A 16,139-nucleotide genomic window follows, 5' to 3' on the forward strand; every position below is an offset into this window, starting at 1 on the left:
CTAATGGTTGTGTCAGCCCCATTAGTCCCCAAAAGGACAAACCACACACCCTTTTAACACCCTTTTGCTTTATAGTGTAGATAGATAGATAGATAGACAGATAGATAGATAGATAGATAGATAAATAAATAGATAGATAGATAGATCGATAGATAGATAGATAGATGGATAGATACGCTCAAAGTCGCCGAAGTTCGCCAAGAAATGCTTCGTACTTAAAACCTGGCTTCAGAACAGTGCAGTCACGCATGCTAACAAAGAGACCCAAAATCACATGCATGTTTCTGCCAAGCGTGTTGCCGAGACCGAGAAGGCTGACCCCGCTCGTCGTAGCGCCATCTAAGAAGGCACAGATGAAGCAGAGAAATAACTGATAATGGCCCAAGAATCATCGCGACGCAGTGGGATAGTGCTTTTCTACGCACTGCGGGGAGAGTGTCAAAACCTTTATATTCTTACACTGTGCAATAAAGAAAGCATTTATAATTCACTTCAAAACATTGTACACTCGTACGTTATGCTCGCTAAATATAGTCACGTACCAGTCGAGGTTTGCAGCGAACAGGCACGAGTAGCTTAAGAGCAGCGACAAAATGAACGGCTTTATATGCCCCTGTAGTTTGACTTTAGACGGTGTCTATAGACGTCAGCCTCTGCCCAGGCGGCGCTGCAAAAAATGTCGCTACTAGCGCCCTATTGCCGCGCCAGCCATAAATGGTTAGTGTGAAACGAGCCGTTCGCAAGCGAACGTCCATAAACCTTCCTCTTTGGTTGGTCTGTAGGCGTGATTTCCTCGAAATCAAGGACATGGCAAGCTTTTTCCTTCAATCTGACCTCGCTCCAAAAAAGTAGGAAGCTCATCGAAACGAAATGCGGGCACAATTAAAAAGATGTCGTGTTTATTTCGGCGATCTGCAACTGACAATTTAAGTGCAAGCGAGCATCGCATGACATCGAGTTAGAGACATGCACTCCGACGTGCGTTTTGTAAACTCTAAATCAGGTCCTGGTTAAATACTGCCTATATCTAGAAAATTAGAGATGAAAAATGTCCTGTTTCCTGATTATATCTTGCACTTTAAGCGAGACCTGCGTTAAATGCGTTAAATGCATTATACTTGGGTATACACATGATGCCAAAGCGATGAAGTGGTGGTTTTCGCTTTGCAGTTGCATTATCCATCAATTTCTCGCTTCTAGTGCATTCAATTGTTTAATCATGCATGCTCGAATGCTCTGTTGACGGTTTTCTTCGAACAAATATACATGCTAGCCCACGCCTCGCCGTGGTGGTCTAGTGGATAAGGTACTCGGCTGCTGACCCGCAGGTCACGGGATCGCTTCTCGGCTGCGGTGGCTGCATTTCCGATGGAGACGGAAATGCTGTAGGCCCGTGTGCTCAGATTTGGGCACACGTTAAAGAACCACAGGTGATCTAAATTGCCAGAGCCCTCCACTACTGCGTCTCCCATGGTCATATGGTGGTTTTGAGACGTTAAACCTTACATATAAACCAATCAACATGCTTTTTGACTTTCAGAGTGTACAACGAAAGGCAAAACTGATGCCTCTGAGATAGCTCCGGTAACCAACAAAAAAAAACACTTCATTGTGGTAGCGATCATTTTGCAATTCAGCTGTGTGATGCACGTGATTGCATTTCCTAGTTAAAGCCGGAACCTAGACAGCCTTTAAAGTCCTACGTGCGTAATGCTGTGTGGTGGCGACAACTTCAGATTATCGGTGCATGTATGATGTTTACGTGGGCGTCACCTGTCTAATGTTGCACGCCGCGCACCGCAGTCAGGTCTGTTAAGCTTCATAATCAAAGTTACCTAGGTCTTCCGTCAAGGCTGTTCAAAAGAGTAACAGGAGACCTACATTATCCAACTAACTCAAGTGAATGGCTGTGGAGAACGCGAGTAATACTGTTACCCAGTACGTTCGCAACGGCCTGTATGCAGCACTCTCGCCATTCTGCTTTGCGAAAGCTGTGGAAATTGGTGAAACTGAAGTCATTTACGTCCGTAGCAATTAACAACGCAACGGTAGCGCAGACTGGGGTCTTTTTTGGTAGAGCGCAGAGCTTTTAAGTCTGCTGTTATTTTCGTTGCCATTAAGGCAAGTAAATCAGCAAGCACTTCACGGTGGTTCGGTGTCCGACTAGCGGAGAGAAATTCGTAGCTCTTTTTCTGAGTGTTCATTAAGCAAATACACCTAATATTTGGCTCAATCGTTGTTTCTTACACTGTATTTGCACCTGGTTACGCAGCAAACTGTGCAAGCATCTTCCATGTGTGCAAAGAAGTCGGGCTTTGAAATGCACAACTCCAAAGTGTGTCGACAAGTGGGGCTGCCTGTCGTCACGTCTATTGTTGCACCACAGACAACCGAAAATAACTGTCGCGCCGAAACTCTATGCCCATAGAATAAAGAACCAATTTAGGGAAAGGGAAGAGCAGCCTTGACCACAGTACGCAAGATAGGCAACGGCAGCCAAGAGACTGGGTTGCGTAAACACAAAGCGTAGATTTTTCAGTGACTCTTTGTATATGCTATCTATATAGGGTAACTCTACGCTCCGTGACATATGGACGCCATCTGTTAGTAACGTCAAGAAACGAGAGTTTTCTTAAATGCAGAGAAGCTGGTAGATAGCAGCATCATGCAATTTTAGCAAAGCTTCAGAAACATTTGTTTCATCACGCATTGGGCTCTTGTGATCTGAATATATTTGCCCCAACGGCTATCACTGTCACCTTAGCCATGGCAGCGAGCAGAGTAGCTGCTTATGAATGGCTACGTGTACTGTAACAATACTGATTGTTGGCCTAGCTGCAACTTGCTTAATGGCATGCTTTGGCCGCAAATAACACAAACACAAAGTAAAGGAACAGACAACGCCGCCTGTGCTTGTCATTGTGTTTTCCTTTACTTTGTGTTTGCGTTATTTGGAGCCAAAGGATGTCATTGGGGCTACCAGATGCTGGGTGGAAGCAAAGAAATGCAGTTAGAGAAGTTGACTTCATTGCTTGTTCTTGCGGTAGCAATAAGTATTTATGCATTTTAAAAATCAAGTAACACACTACATATTACCTACGCTTTGATGTTGCGCCCAAATATGCAAATAGTAAATGCATTTGTTAGTGAACTTCAGCGACTTTGAGCGTTTCTATCTATCTATCTATCTATCTATCTATCTATCTATCTATCTATCTATCTATCTATCTATCTATCTATCTATCTATCTATCTATCTATCTATTTATCTATCTATGTGTCTATCTATCTATCTATCTGTCTAGGTGCCTATGACTTTTAGCTCTCCTGGACGTTTCCTTATTAGTATCAGTACCAAACTTGGTTTAACAAAACATGACTGTATTAAACGTATTTGACTAGTCATAACATAAAAACCATGATTATGTCATGAATGTCATGATTTACATTTGATGGTTCTGCAGCTCCTGCGGTGGTTTCGTTCACATGGCATGTTGCAAAACTGATATAGTATCACATGATTGCATGGCGAACACAAGCACAGACCCTAACAAGATAATTATGACATGCGTGTCACGTAACAACATGACTACATGCGATGCTCATGATGAGCTGGCGGTCGTTTTGCTAGCTTCACTTATACCAAATTTTCTATTACGGGACGTGAATGGATGACGAATGAATGATACTGGTGCAAACATGAGAAACATGAAATGCGTGTCATGTAACAACATGAGTACATGCTACAGTCAAGGTGGAAATACGTTCAGACGTGACGCGGTGCGCGTGCTCGCCGGCGTTCATTTCGTCGTGTCACGCCGGTGTTGCCACGCCATGCACCGGTCCTGCATTATACTCGCAGGCGCGCGCCCCGCTGCGTTGTTTTGACGCAGGCGCGTTTCAGCGCGTCCGGCGTCCCTTCGTCACGAAAAGAGGGAAACGCAGTGTTGTCTGGGTAATGCCTCGGCGCGAAATGCCGCTAAAAAAGGGAGACGCAGTGTTGTCTGGGCTAAGCATCGGCGCGAAATGCAGCATGTCGCATTTTGCGCCGCTTGCCATGGGGCCGCGCCAACAGACACTGGTCGCGCCTGGCGACAGACTATAGAGTGCTCGCGTTTCGCTAACGTAGCTTTGCTGTGCCCAGCGTGCGCGCGCGTCAGTGCTACATTGGAGTATATTGAGTCCTTCATGATGCGCTCACTACCGTTTTGCTAGCTGCACATATACCAAATTTGGTGTTACGTGATGTAATTGGATGCCGAAATATATGACTAGTGCAAAAATGATAATCTTGACTCGAGTGTCGTGTAAGAACATGACAACATACCACACTCATAGCGTGCTCGCGGCCGTTTCGCCAGCTCCCCTTAAACTAAATTTGGTATCATGTTACGTGAATATATGACGAAGGTAAACGACACATCCAAACATGATAATCTTGATACGGAGGTCATGTACGGCATCATTTACCTCAACCTCGTAACGTTGTGCTGGTTTAAAATTATACATCAACATTTCTCATTCCTGCTTCGCGTATCATCGATTCCCACTGTACGTGGGATCTGCCTTTTTTTTGCTTTTTGATTGACAATGTTCAGTAGTATGAACGCAACCAGGATATCAATATGGTGGTCGCTCAGCAAGGGGGGGAGGACTTCACTCCGATGGATGAATAGAATGACAGACAGACAGAGAGACCGAAGTTTCCACGTCATGATATACTAAGAAAGACTATCGCCTTGAAGAATGAAGATGATTGATTGATTGATATGTGGGGATAACGTCCCAAAACCACCATATGATTATGAGAGACGCCGTAGTGGAGGGCTCCGGAAATTTAGACCACCTGGGGTTCTTTAACGTGCACCCAAATCTGAGCACATGGGCCTCCTTCATTTCCGCCTCCATCAAAAATGCAGCCGCCGCAGCCGGGATTTGAACCCGCGACCTGCGGGTCAGCAGCCGAGTACCTTAGCCACTAGACCACCGCGGCGGCGCTAAGAATGAAATGCCCCAAATCTGAGCACGCGGGCCTCCTTCATTTCCTCCTCCATCGGAAATGCAGCCGCCGCAGCCGAGATTTGAACCCGCATGCACGTCCCGTCGTATCATTTTGGCTCTCATGTCACTCTGTCTGACGCGCTCATAGCCAAAATGACCACTGGGTGTCGGTGTCCTTGCTTCATCAAATTGCTGCCGTTGTTTTTCTTTCTTTTTTTTACGTGGCGGCTGCAACGGCACAGGTTTCCAAACCAGGCTCACGTCCTGATTTATGCTGGTCTATTAGCAAAACGAAGCTTAGTCAGCCTTCCAAAACCTGATAAAGTCAAGCAAACAAAATTGAGTTCTCTCAGCTCATCTAGCATTTTTGCAGCAGGCCAACTTGAACCTAAGTGAGCATAGCTATGATAAAACAAGCGCAATAGGTACGCAGACATAATTAAATTTAGTTTTAGGCTTATTATATTTATTTATTTTGATAAGACTAGGCTCGGTGATTATTAATTAGAAACTTCCTCAGCTTGAACATTCTCAGCTCATAAAAATACAACTTCAGTTTCTTTATTTGTGTTTCACTAAAACTTGTATAATTACACCTAATTACAAGCAGACAAGTTTGATGGTGCCATGATGAACCAAACTTAGACATTTTTAGGCTTACCTTGGCACTGCCTTATTAGCTTAGTCATGCATCACTAGACTAAATATGACACATGAAACTCCAGTATCTTTCTGGTGGGATTGATTATCAGAGAAATTAATTAACAATTACTAGAAGGCGTCTGAACGCTAATCGCACATACTTTAGTTTGACTAGTAGAGCATCAGTAAGGAGTAATTATTATTTTCCAGGGTTTGGTGCCTCTATAGGCTCATGGGTAAGTAGACTTGAGTTATTTGGTCGCGATAAGTTTTGCCTTATTTGGGCTAATTTTGCTCAACTAAATGATAGCATGATCGACTATGCATAATTGTATTTGGCTGTATTTGTACTTTTCTCTTCCCATCTGGGCCCATCGAAGCTTTACTACGCTAAACATAAAAGCAGCAAGCTGGACTGGGCTAAAGCTTACATGGGTTAAATAGGTGAGGCCGCACAAGGCTAAGCTACATGGATACCTTTCGATATTCACACTTCTTTCCACTCTTCTTAGCCTGCCACATAATCCACGTAACATTATTTTACAGACGTTTTTTAAATCCATCGTTGCTGCATGCAGATGTAATAAAGCAAGGAGAGGACAATGATGGGGACGGGCCAAGCACTGACCCCTTCTCTGTCACTTTCCTGTTTTTCGCACTGTTTTCTTGAATATGTACCAGCCAGGTCAAATAATTCCTTAGCTAGTTTAATAAGGTCCCGTTTGCACCACAGAATCAATTTACTTATCGTCATAAAATTCTTGTCACTCTGAAAACTCAGAATGCTAAAGAGGCCGTGCTTGCAATGTGCCATTACTGCTGCCAGCTTGGCACCTCATAAACACCGCTTATAATAATAATTTCGTGATCGTGTTGTCACTGCTGGCATTGTTTTTTGGTCAGTGAGCTTGGATCATTCGTCTAATCACGTCGTGTGGAGGCAATAGGGTTCTTTTCGATACTTTATTGCATAGAGGTCGCTTGCATGGAAACAATACACGTGCAGGCTCTCTTCCTTTAGGCTGTAGAAAGGTCTAAGCATACCGATGCTTTCTCCGGTCAAGGTGAAATATAACAGTTTTATTTCCTTCTTTCAATGCAGGCAGTGCTGCCCATAAATCCTGCAGCTCCCAACCAAAATCTGGAGATGACATACGTGAGTACTAGTCAGTTCATCAATGCGTTCAGTTTTCACAAAAGCACATACAATGGTGAAAAATGAGAAAACGACAAAAAAGCTACACTTGATGCAGCGCAAAGGACCACTCACTAGGCGCCATAAGAAATTTTAGTTAGACCGTGGAAGTTGTTGTGTGTTCGATTAGAAGCACTATGCCACAAACAAATTTTCAGTCGGTTCCTTACGAGTTGAGAAGCTGTTTTTCTTTTTTTTAAACAGGCGCGAAACGACGATGAAAGGAGATGAGCTCGAAATTCTTGACGATCCCCCGCATAGCCTTCGCAAGCCAAATCTCTTTCGTATTCTCTTCGGCATCCTACCTACAGGTCGCGTGCGCATGGCGTGCCCGTACTAGCCCAACCCCCAAGCACGCGAGTGGCGTGTCTGTGTTTGCCAGCGTTATTTTGTGGTCTACTGCCCGTTTCTGCGAGATGGTTTAGCAACACTCGCTTAGACATGGTAGAATATTTGAAGATGAGTGCTCGATTGCGCAGGAGCATTGATTTCTTTTCCAGCACAGGAGTCTGCTTGGTGCGCTAACCGCGGGAACACGCACGCGTGCGAAACGCAGGCACATAAGTCACGCATTTAGATGCGATTCACGCGGTGAAGTAGAAAAGACGCACACAATCCATTATTAAGTGCCATTGTTTATCACAAGTTTTATTCATCTATCCAAGCAACAAATTACATAAACTACACGTCTTTTCGCCATGTCTACTGTTGTCAAAGGCAAAGCTCAGTCGTATACGTACAGGGCCAACGTCACTGCACTGATTGCTTGAGTGGTTATTGAAAGGAGAGAAAAAGGTACCTAATTCTGTCTGCCTCTTGGGTGACACAATTGCCTTGTAGTGGAAGGGGGAAGGGTAATCAAAATGAATAGGGGTGATTGAGGTGTGTATATGCGTAGAAAGTCTATGTGTGTTCATCATGACTGGAGCAGCAAACAGACCACGGCAGGGGCAGAGACCGCAGGACCCAGCTGAACGGTAGGCAGCAATTCCCGTCTCGTACAGGAACTCAACCACGCTCCGGAGTGATAGCACGTGAAGATGGGACGGGAAGAGCAGGTGTTCCAGACTTGAGACAGGCATGCCCTGTCTGTGGTATGCCGTGGTGACCCTCGCGCATTCTTGAGCCAAGCCGGGGCAGACACAGAAAAAGAGCTCAAGGGTCTCACGGTCCCCGCAACGACTGCAGGCAAGGTAGGCACAGCAACCCTTCACGTACCGGCGGGCAGCGATTCATATGTAGCCGGTCCTCAGGCGCAGCAGGGCGGCACAATTCCTTCTGGTGAGGCCCGTCAAGAACAATGGCTTCTGTCCTCGTCCGTTGGCCACCCGGAAAACTGGGTGGACCTTGAGGAGGAGCCACTTCATTCTGTTGCGTGTAGTCTCTGAATGCAACGGCCCGAGTAAAAAAGGTGCCAGGCAGGTGTATGGCCTTGGCCAGCGCATTCGTCTTCTCATTGCCGGGTATCCTCACGTAGGATGGTATTCCGTGGAAGGAGAGGGACTTCCCAGAAGCAGCAAGAACCTGGTAATTTGTCGCCAGGAGATTTCTGGTCAACTTGGCACGTCGGGGGTGGGCCAGGATCTGCAGCACCGCAACAGGAAGCATCAGTATGTCCTCCATCAGAAGGTCTGCCACCAGGTAGCGCCCGGCCAGCTTCGCCAGGCTGGTGGCACGCATATCATCACCCCGTTATAAAGCGGATGCTCATAGCATCCATCTAGTCATCCACCATGGAGCTTGCTGGGAAGGGCAGTTTACGCTGCCTGCTACTCCTCCGTACAAAGACGACGCAAGCTGCTACCACAGTTCCGTCTCGAAACACCAATCTGTCCTTGTACATTTGCAGGCGGAGCTCCAGCTGCCTCTGGAGTTTGCAGGTTGCTGCCGGCTGTAGAGCCGCTGCAAGTGTTCTTCACTTTGATTCCCCATCCAAGTAGAGGTGCACCTCTGGTTGCCAGTGGTGCGGTGGTGGAGCGGCAGCATGAGCGGGCACAACTGGGACCATCTCGTGGTACAGTGGCATGAGGCTGCCCATCCGATACCTTGGTAGGTAGCGCAAGCGCGCCAAGAGAGCTGCACCGTCTGCTGCACAGTGGAAGCAGTCGATATGCCCCAACTCATAGGACCTTGGAGGTAGCGGCTTTGGCAGCGGGAATACAGGTGAGCCGTTGCGCGATGGTGAGGCCCACTTCCGTCCTCTTTGAGAGACCTTGGTTGCTCACCCTCAGACTCTTGACATAGACCCGTGCTGCACGGTTCAGCAGGGCCTCACTATTGGTTGCGGAGACCTTGAGGCGAATGCTTCTGAGGAAGGAGATCACTTCATCCAGAGCTACCTTCAACGTCGTCCGCGTAGATGAAGCAGTGGGCCGGGAACATGGTGTCTGTCGGGAGGGAAGCTGTAAATGCTGCTAGTGCCATGTTAAAAAGAGAAGGGCTCAGTACTGAGCCCTGTGGGACACCAGCTGTGATGTCCCTGGGCTGGCTAGTCCTTTCTCCGATACAGACGCGGAAAGCCTCGAAGCATCCACTGATGTCGAGCTGGTTCAGGGCCGCCTCAACAATCACGTGCGGGAGGCCATCAAAGGCGCTCTCCACGTCCAGCAGCAGCACCATGGCCAAATCTCTACAGCTCTGGGCTTCCTCCAGGGTAGCAACGACGTATGGTATGGAGTCTGCAGTGCAGCGGTATCGCCTGAAGCCTATGTGCTGCTCCGGGAAGTAGCCCAGTTGGTCGCCAATACACTGCAGTCTCTCCAAGGCCACCCTCTACCGCACCTTGCAGGCTGCCAATGCTTCAGGATGGGTGCCACATCCCCGTTGCGCCAGGAATCCGGGGGCATGTCGGTGTCCCAGACGTGGTTGTAGTAGTCCAGGGAACATTAACAGGCTCCTTCCTCGAGGTTGTGAAACATCTCGAAGGTGATTCTATGGGCTCCTGGAACGCTTCTTGGCTTACAGTCTTCGAGGGTTGCCACAAGCTTGTGCATCCGGATGGGTTCGTTGCACAGTTCCTCGATCTGTGCGATCACCCATCCTGAATGGTGGTAGGAAGCTGTACATGGGAGGGTGGTCGGCTGGGCTAGTGGGGCCAGCTGGGCGATGTCTCTGGTGGCAAACTGGTCAGCCAGGAGCTTAGCGAGTTTGGAGGCGAGAATTACCAGGTAGACTGCCACGAATAGCACCTGATTGAAGGGTCGGGGCACCATGAGTAGGCATCTGAGCAGGCGCCAGGCACTGGCACCATCCTTAGAGTTGCTGATCAAGTAGCAGGTGCTGCCCCAGCCATGGTTTCTGCGCCTGCGAACATAGCGTCTACACACTGCGTTGACCCTCTGTACCAAAGCCCATAATGCCGGTAGGACCCTCGTCAGAGCCTGTCGCTCTGCTCGCCGCCACGCTGCCCTCAGTGCCAGGTGCTTTATGTGCCGGATGGGTGGCCCCTGCTGGTCTGTGGGGACGACTAATGCCGTCCTAGCACTGTCGGTCACCAGCTGCATTAGGTCCACGGCACTTGCGCCCTCCTTGAAAACTGGCCGGTAGACCCGCCAATCAACCAAGTACTATTCTGGGCCCCTGGGAGCCTTTCCGCAAGACACGGCAGGAGGGTCAGGTGGTCGGAGCCCCACGTGTCTTTAACCGATGTCCATGAGTACTGGCATCCATCTGTGGTAGCACTGATGCTGATGTCCAAGCAGGCTGCCCGGCTCCCATAACGAATAAAAGTGGGGATGCCGGTGTGCCCAGCCCAGCTCCTGCAGGACGTCCTTTAGATCCCTGCCCCATAGGTTGGTCTTCTGGCGGCCCAATGCTGTGCGGTGTGTGTTGACGTAACCCCCGGGGGTTACAAACTCCCTCTCTAGCCTGTGTGCCAACTGTCATAGGCACCTGGGGACCCAAGGTTGTTTGGCCGAATGTACCTACTGGCCTGAGTGGCGTCACCCCCTCGAGGCATACACGGACAGCACAGCATTCGAAGGAGTCACCGACCAGGTCGGCCACCGATACCTCGGCCCGAGGGAGCTCGCGCTTCACGTAGACGGCACAGCCGACTCCCTACTTCGTGTGGCAGTCGTCCAGGCATGGTGTAGCAAGGCAGGCTTCCAGGGAGTACTCCGTCCTGCTACTATAGCCCACGTACCCCGGCAGACACAGCTCCTTAGACCGGAAATAACCTCCTTCAAGGCCTTGTAGAAGTCCGTGGGGTGAGTTGACATTCTACTGCTGAATGCTCGGACGGCGTGGAAGACGGGCCCGGGCAAGAAAACCAGCATTATCTTGCTGTGGGGGCTGCTGCAAAACCACTGCCTCCAGGCAGATGGCGCGTAGTGGGCGTTTTGCTGGCAGCAGGGTGGCGGCCAGCTTCATGAATAGTAGAAGGTTGCCTGCTAAGGTTGCACGGCGGGCTTGTTGGTTATCCATAGTATCAGGTATAGCGCATCCAGGGCATTCTTCCTATCAACGACTCCTTTCTTGTTTTAAATGCTGAACAGATACTAGAATTTGTCGGTCAGCATGCTGAAAAAGGATTGCAAGCTTTCTCGGCAGATATGGATGGACTGTAATATTCACTGCCCACCACCCAAGTAATGGCTTGCATTCATAAATGTACTGAAGAATTTGGAACTGTCAAATTTTAGAACTAAGTTGGTGTTTCTGCAGAAAGCTTTAAAGAGCTTCTTAGTTTTTTCTTGTCGTCGACTTTTATTACTTGGAAGGGATCAGCATATCTGCAGAATAATGATGTGTGTATTAAGTCCTGTCTCGCTTCGGTTTTAGGGAATTTGTACTTGGCTAACTTAGATGGAGACCTCAATGGTGTACTACAAGATTCAAATGTTCTTAAAGTTTTCTGTTTTGTAGATTATTTTCTAATATTTGTTGACAGCTCAATTCAACAGTTTGGGCAAGTGAGTTCCAGCTGTTCAAAATCACTGTTCAAAAGAGTCTAGAACTCCTCGAAGTGTCCTTCGAAATGCCTTGTGACAACGTGATTCCGTGATTTGGTTTTTAGATGTCCAATTTGTTTACAATGATGATCAGACATTCTGGTAGAATCTTCCTCATGCTAACAAACCTATACAGCCATAAGACTCGTTGCATTCAAAGCTCGTCAAGCGAGGGGTAGTTCAGATGTGCCTTACCAACACTTTGAAGAAGTCCTGCCAGTATTGTTTGCCTTTAAGCACGAGAGAGCAAACAAAACGTTTGGCAGACTCTGGTTATCCACAACACATACTGACCTCGGTCACACAAAAACTTCTGCTGCAAATGCGCTTTCACGAAGCTATGAAAACGCCTGCTACGCCTGCACGGAAAATTGTGGTGGTAATCCCGTACATATGCTGATTCACATAACCTGAAGAAATTGGGCGAACGTTGCAGAGTGCAAGTAGTTTTCTCGGCACCCGTCCAGCTAAGCAGTCTTTGCCAAAAGACCAAAGCGGAGTGCCCACAGAAAGGTCTGTGCGAAAAAAGTCACTGTAACAAGTTTGTAGCCTGCATCATAAAACTCATCTGCCGGATCTAATTAATGTATGATGCATGCTATATATGCCAAACCGCTAGGTACATCAATGATAGGTTCATCAAACAAAAGAATAAAGTTGCCAAAGTGCGGCCTGACAGTTTCCTCGCAATTCACTGCAAAGAGTGCGCGTGCCAACCCCTCTTTAATCACACAAGAATTATTGGAAGGAGCACTAACGAAATGAGAAGGCTCATAATAGAAGCGAGGTTCATCGCCCAGTTTGGTGAAACGTGTATCAGCAAGCCATCTGTCACAATATCATTGAAAGAAATAGAATATTTGAGTGTCGCATGAGTTGCCTTAGATACACATCTGGTTCGAGCACGTGGTTTGTCACGCGCCATGTTGGGGTATATGTCCTGTTGTTTCTCGGAATAAACCACACTGTTGAAAGTTAGCTGGGTGTATGTGTTACGTGTCTTCCCTTGTCTCGTCCTGAATGCGCTATACCTCAGATAACAGGTGGCCTGCTAGTTGTTCGATCCCCGGCAGGGCCGGTCTGGCAGTAGCAGCAGGAAGAGCCTCTGTAGTGGTATGGTGGGCCACCAGAGCAGTAGCCATGCCAGGAGGTATTGTAAAAGCAGCACCTCCTGCCAAACAGCACCATAAAGAGCCAGGTGCGGAAGTGGTGTTGGCCAATCAGGCGTCGTCCCGGGGGATGACCTGTGGTGGCGGCGGGTTGCAAGAACAGGGCGGCCATGAAGTTGTGCCCCTTCACAGCACTTGTATAGGTACGAGCTTCCCTGGCTACCCTCCGCACGGCCGAAGCAATCTATTTCCTGGGCAGGCTGGTGGTGGAGGACGCCAAGATTGTGGCTACCTTCCATTGCTCCAGCCAACGGGCGCACTGCGTTGTGTTCAGAGGGTGTGGGCTGCCACAGTTGACACGCCGCGGCCGTGTCTATGGGCGATCCTGCACCTTGGGTGGGCCCAACCACAGCAGATACAGCCTTCGAGCCAGCTGCAGCTTTCCTTTACGTGGCCAAACTGGCCACGTTGCCCGCAATGCGGTGGTCGGGGCCTGACCGGTCGTGGGGAAAGTGCGTTTTGTACAATGTCACCTGCTCTGTGGGAAAAGGGCTTCCGAACCACAGGGTGACGGTGCGTTCTCATTGGTGGTTGACAGCAGAGGTACCACGTACTGGAGGCCGTCGTCGCCATGCAGGAAGCCGGTGCTCGTCCGGCGTACTGCCGTATTCTTCACAGTGACCGGGATGCTATCTAGCTCCGAGATGGCCAGGAGCTCTTCTAGGCCTTTCCTGGTAGTCGCGTCCGCCACCACAATGTTGCGGCGATGGTTCACCTTGATGTCAGCAGCGCCAGGGCGTGACTAGGGTGCCTGGTCAAAGCTCAGGTGCGGGAAGCTGCGGAAGTAGCCGGTAAAAAATGAGAGCTGATAAAGTGCAGTCCCCACGACCGTAGGGTTAACTGGCAGGGCAGCAGCAGCCAGCCTGCACTCTGGCGTACCTTTTGGCACGCCAGAGTGCAGCCTTATACTGTACCTTCTGAAAAAGCACTTTGACATTTGGCAGGTCCTCTGGGTGATGGCAGGACACTAAGCTAGTGGCATCGCTGAGGCGGCCGACCCTGCAGGAGTGGCCCGAAGTCCCTCAGGTGAGTGCAAGACAGGAGTGCGCACGGTCGTGGCAGGCGTTTTCTGCTTGTAGGCTGGCTTTCTACCTTTCTTCTTCCTGCAGGAGGTCGGCGTGCCCCGTGCTGATGCGTCCAATAGGAAAGCTGCTGCAGTCCTTTGGGTGGGCTGCTGTGCATTCACCTGCTCAATCGATGGAGACTAAAGAGTCGCCTGAATCTCTGTGAGCGAGATAGCTGTTGCAGAGCTATCTTGAGGTGCACTCTCACCTCAGGGTGAAAAGAGCCTAGGGCATGGACAGGGGATGGTACTCTCGCTAGAAGGCACTGAGGTTGCGGGAGACGTGACCAGCTGTTTTCGCCGGCTATCCTCGTAGTCTTGCTCGCCTGGTCTCGTTGGCACTTGAAGGAGGTCGATTGATCTATCCTCTCCTCCTCGTCGCAGCTCAAACCACGTTCGCTGGATGTAAGAGCTCACGAGTGCGCTTTTTCATCCAGCGCGCATGCTCCAGCGCAGTGCGGCACTGCTGTGCTCCTCATAGAGGGGGCCTGTCTCGATAGGGAGACGCAAGGCCGTCTTGCGCTGGCAGAGGTTGTGCTACGTAAGCGCAAGCAGAGGCGCACCAGGAGGGGGAGGGGTCGAAAAATTGTTAAAGTCCGTGAACTTTGGCGCAGCCTGAAGTTCGCCCACTTGCTTCAGGATGTGCTCGTCTGAAACTGGAGAAATGCACCACTGCAGCTTTTTTTTCGCTGGTAGCAAGGCTGCTGGCACGCAGGGGATCAGTTTGAGAGTGGTGCCGCAAGGCACCGGAAGTGCAGCTCTTTTTTACTGGTAGTCAGGCTTCTGTCATGCTAGTGGTCGGTTTGAGAGTGACGCCCAAAGCCACCGAGAGTGCAGCTCTCTTTCGCTGGTTGTCAGGCTGCTGGCATGCTGGGGGTCGGTTTGAGAGTGGTGTCGCAAGCCATCGGAGTGCAGCTCTCTTTCTCTAGTAGTGAGGCTGCTGGCACGCTTGTGGATTGTTTGAGAGTAGCGCCAAAATCCACCGGGAGTGCAGCTCTCTTTCGCTGGTAGTCAGGCTGCTGGCATGCTGGCAGTCGGTTTGAGAGGGGTGTCGCAAGCCATCGAGAGTGCAGCTCTCTTTCGCTAGTAGTGAGGCTGCTGGGACGCTTGTGGGCTGTTTGAGAGTAGCGCCAAAAGCCACCGGGAGTGCAGCTCTCTTTCGCTGGTAGTCAGGCTGCTAGCATGCTGGCGGTCGGTTGGAGAGTGGCGCCGAAAGCCACCGGGAGTGCCGCTCTTTTTCGCTGGTAGTCAGGCTGCTGGCATGCTGGCGGTCGGTTTGAGAGTGGCGCCCCAAGCCACCGGGAGTGCAGCTCTCTTTCGCTAGTAGTGAGTCTGCTGGCACGCTTGTGGTTTGTTTTAGAGTAGCGCCAAAAGCCACCGGGAGTGCAGCTGTCTTTCGCTGGTAGTCAGGCTGCTAGCATGCTGGCAGTCGGTTTGAGAGTGGCGCCGAAAGCCACCAGGAGTGCAGCTCTCTTTCACTCGTAGTCAGGCTGCTGGCATTCTGGCGGTCGGTTTGAGAGTGGCGCCGCAAGCCATCGGAAGTGCAGCTCACTTTCACTCGTAGTCAGGCTCCTGGCATGCTGGCGGTCGATTTGAGAGTGGCGCCCCAAGCCACCGGGAGTGCAGCTCTCTTTCACTAGTAGTGAGGCTGATGGTATGCTGGCGGTCGGTTTGAGAGTGGCGCCGCAAGCTATCGGAAGTGCAGCACTTTTTCGCTGGTAGTCGAGCTCCTGGTACGCTGGCGGCCGCTTTGAGAGGGGCGCCGCAAGCCATCGGGAGTGCAGCTCTCTTTCTCTGGAAGTGAGGCTGCTGGTACGCTGGCGTTTGGTTTCAGAGTGGCACCGAAAGCCACCGGGAGTGCAGCTCTTTTTCGCTGGTAGTCATGCTGCTGGAACGCTGGCGGTTGGTTTCAGAGTGGCACCGAAAGCCACCACGAGTGCGGCGTTTTTTAGCTGGTAGCCAGGCTCCTGGCATGCTTGCGGTCGGTTTGAGAGTGGCACCCAAAGCCACAAGAAGTGCAGCTCTCTTTCGCTGATAGTGAGTCTGCTGGCACGTTGGTGGTTTGTTTGAGAGTGGCGCCGAAAGCCACCGGGAGTGCAGCTCTTTTTCGCTGGTAGT

The 16,139-nt window shown here is 49.9% G+C and overlaps 1 protein-coding gene across 4 annotated transcripts in view; it reads left to right on the plus strand.

Annotated features, from left to right (window-relative positions):
* The window catches only part of LOC119177786 (octopamine receptor beta-2R), a 412,984-nt gene that overhangs the window by 209,786 nt on the left and 187,059 nt on the right, over positions 1-16,139 (plus strand). For 2 of the 4 annotated variants that reach the window (XM_075894620.1, XM_037428976.2), the window contains exon 3: positions 6,745-6,798. In XM_075894620.1, coding sequence (XP_075750735.1) covers positions 6,745-6,798 — 54 coding nt within the window. The remainder of the gene's footprint in view (positions 1-6,744; positions 6,799-16,139) is intronic. The other 2 variants (XM_075894650.1, XM_075894570.1) reach the window with 1 other exon arrangement.

The sequence above is a fragment of the Rhipicephalus microplus genome, chromosome 1 (genome assembly GCF_043290135.1).
Source record: "Rhipicephalus microplus isolate Deutch F79 chromosome 1, USDA_Rmic, whole genome shotgun sequence".
Lineage (NCBI taxonomy): Eukaryota > Metazoa > Arthropoda > Arachnida > Ixodida > Ixodidae > Rhipicephalus > Rhipicephalus microplus.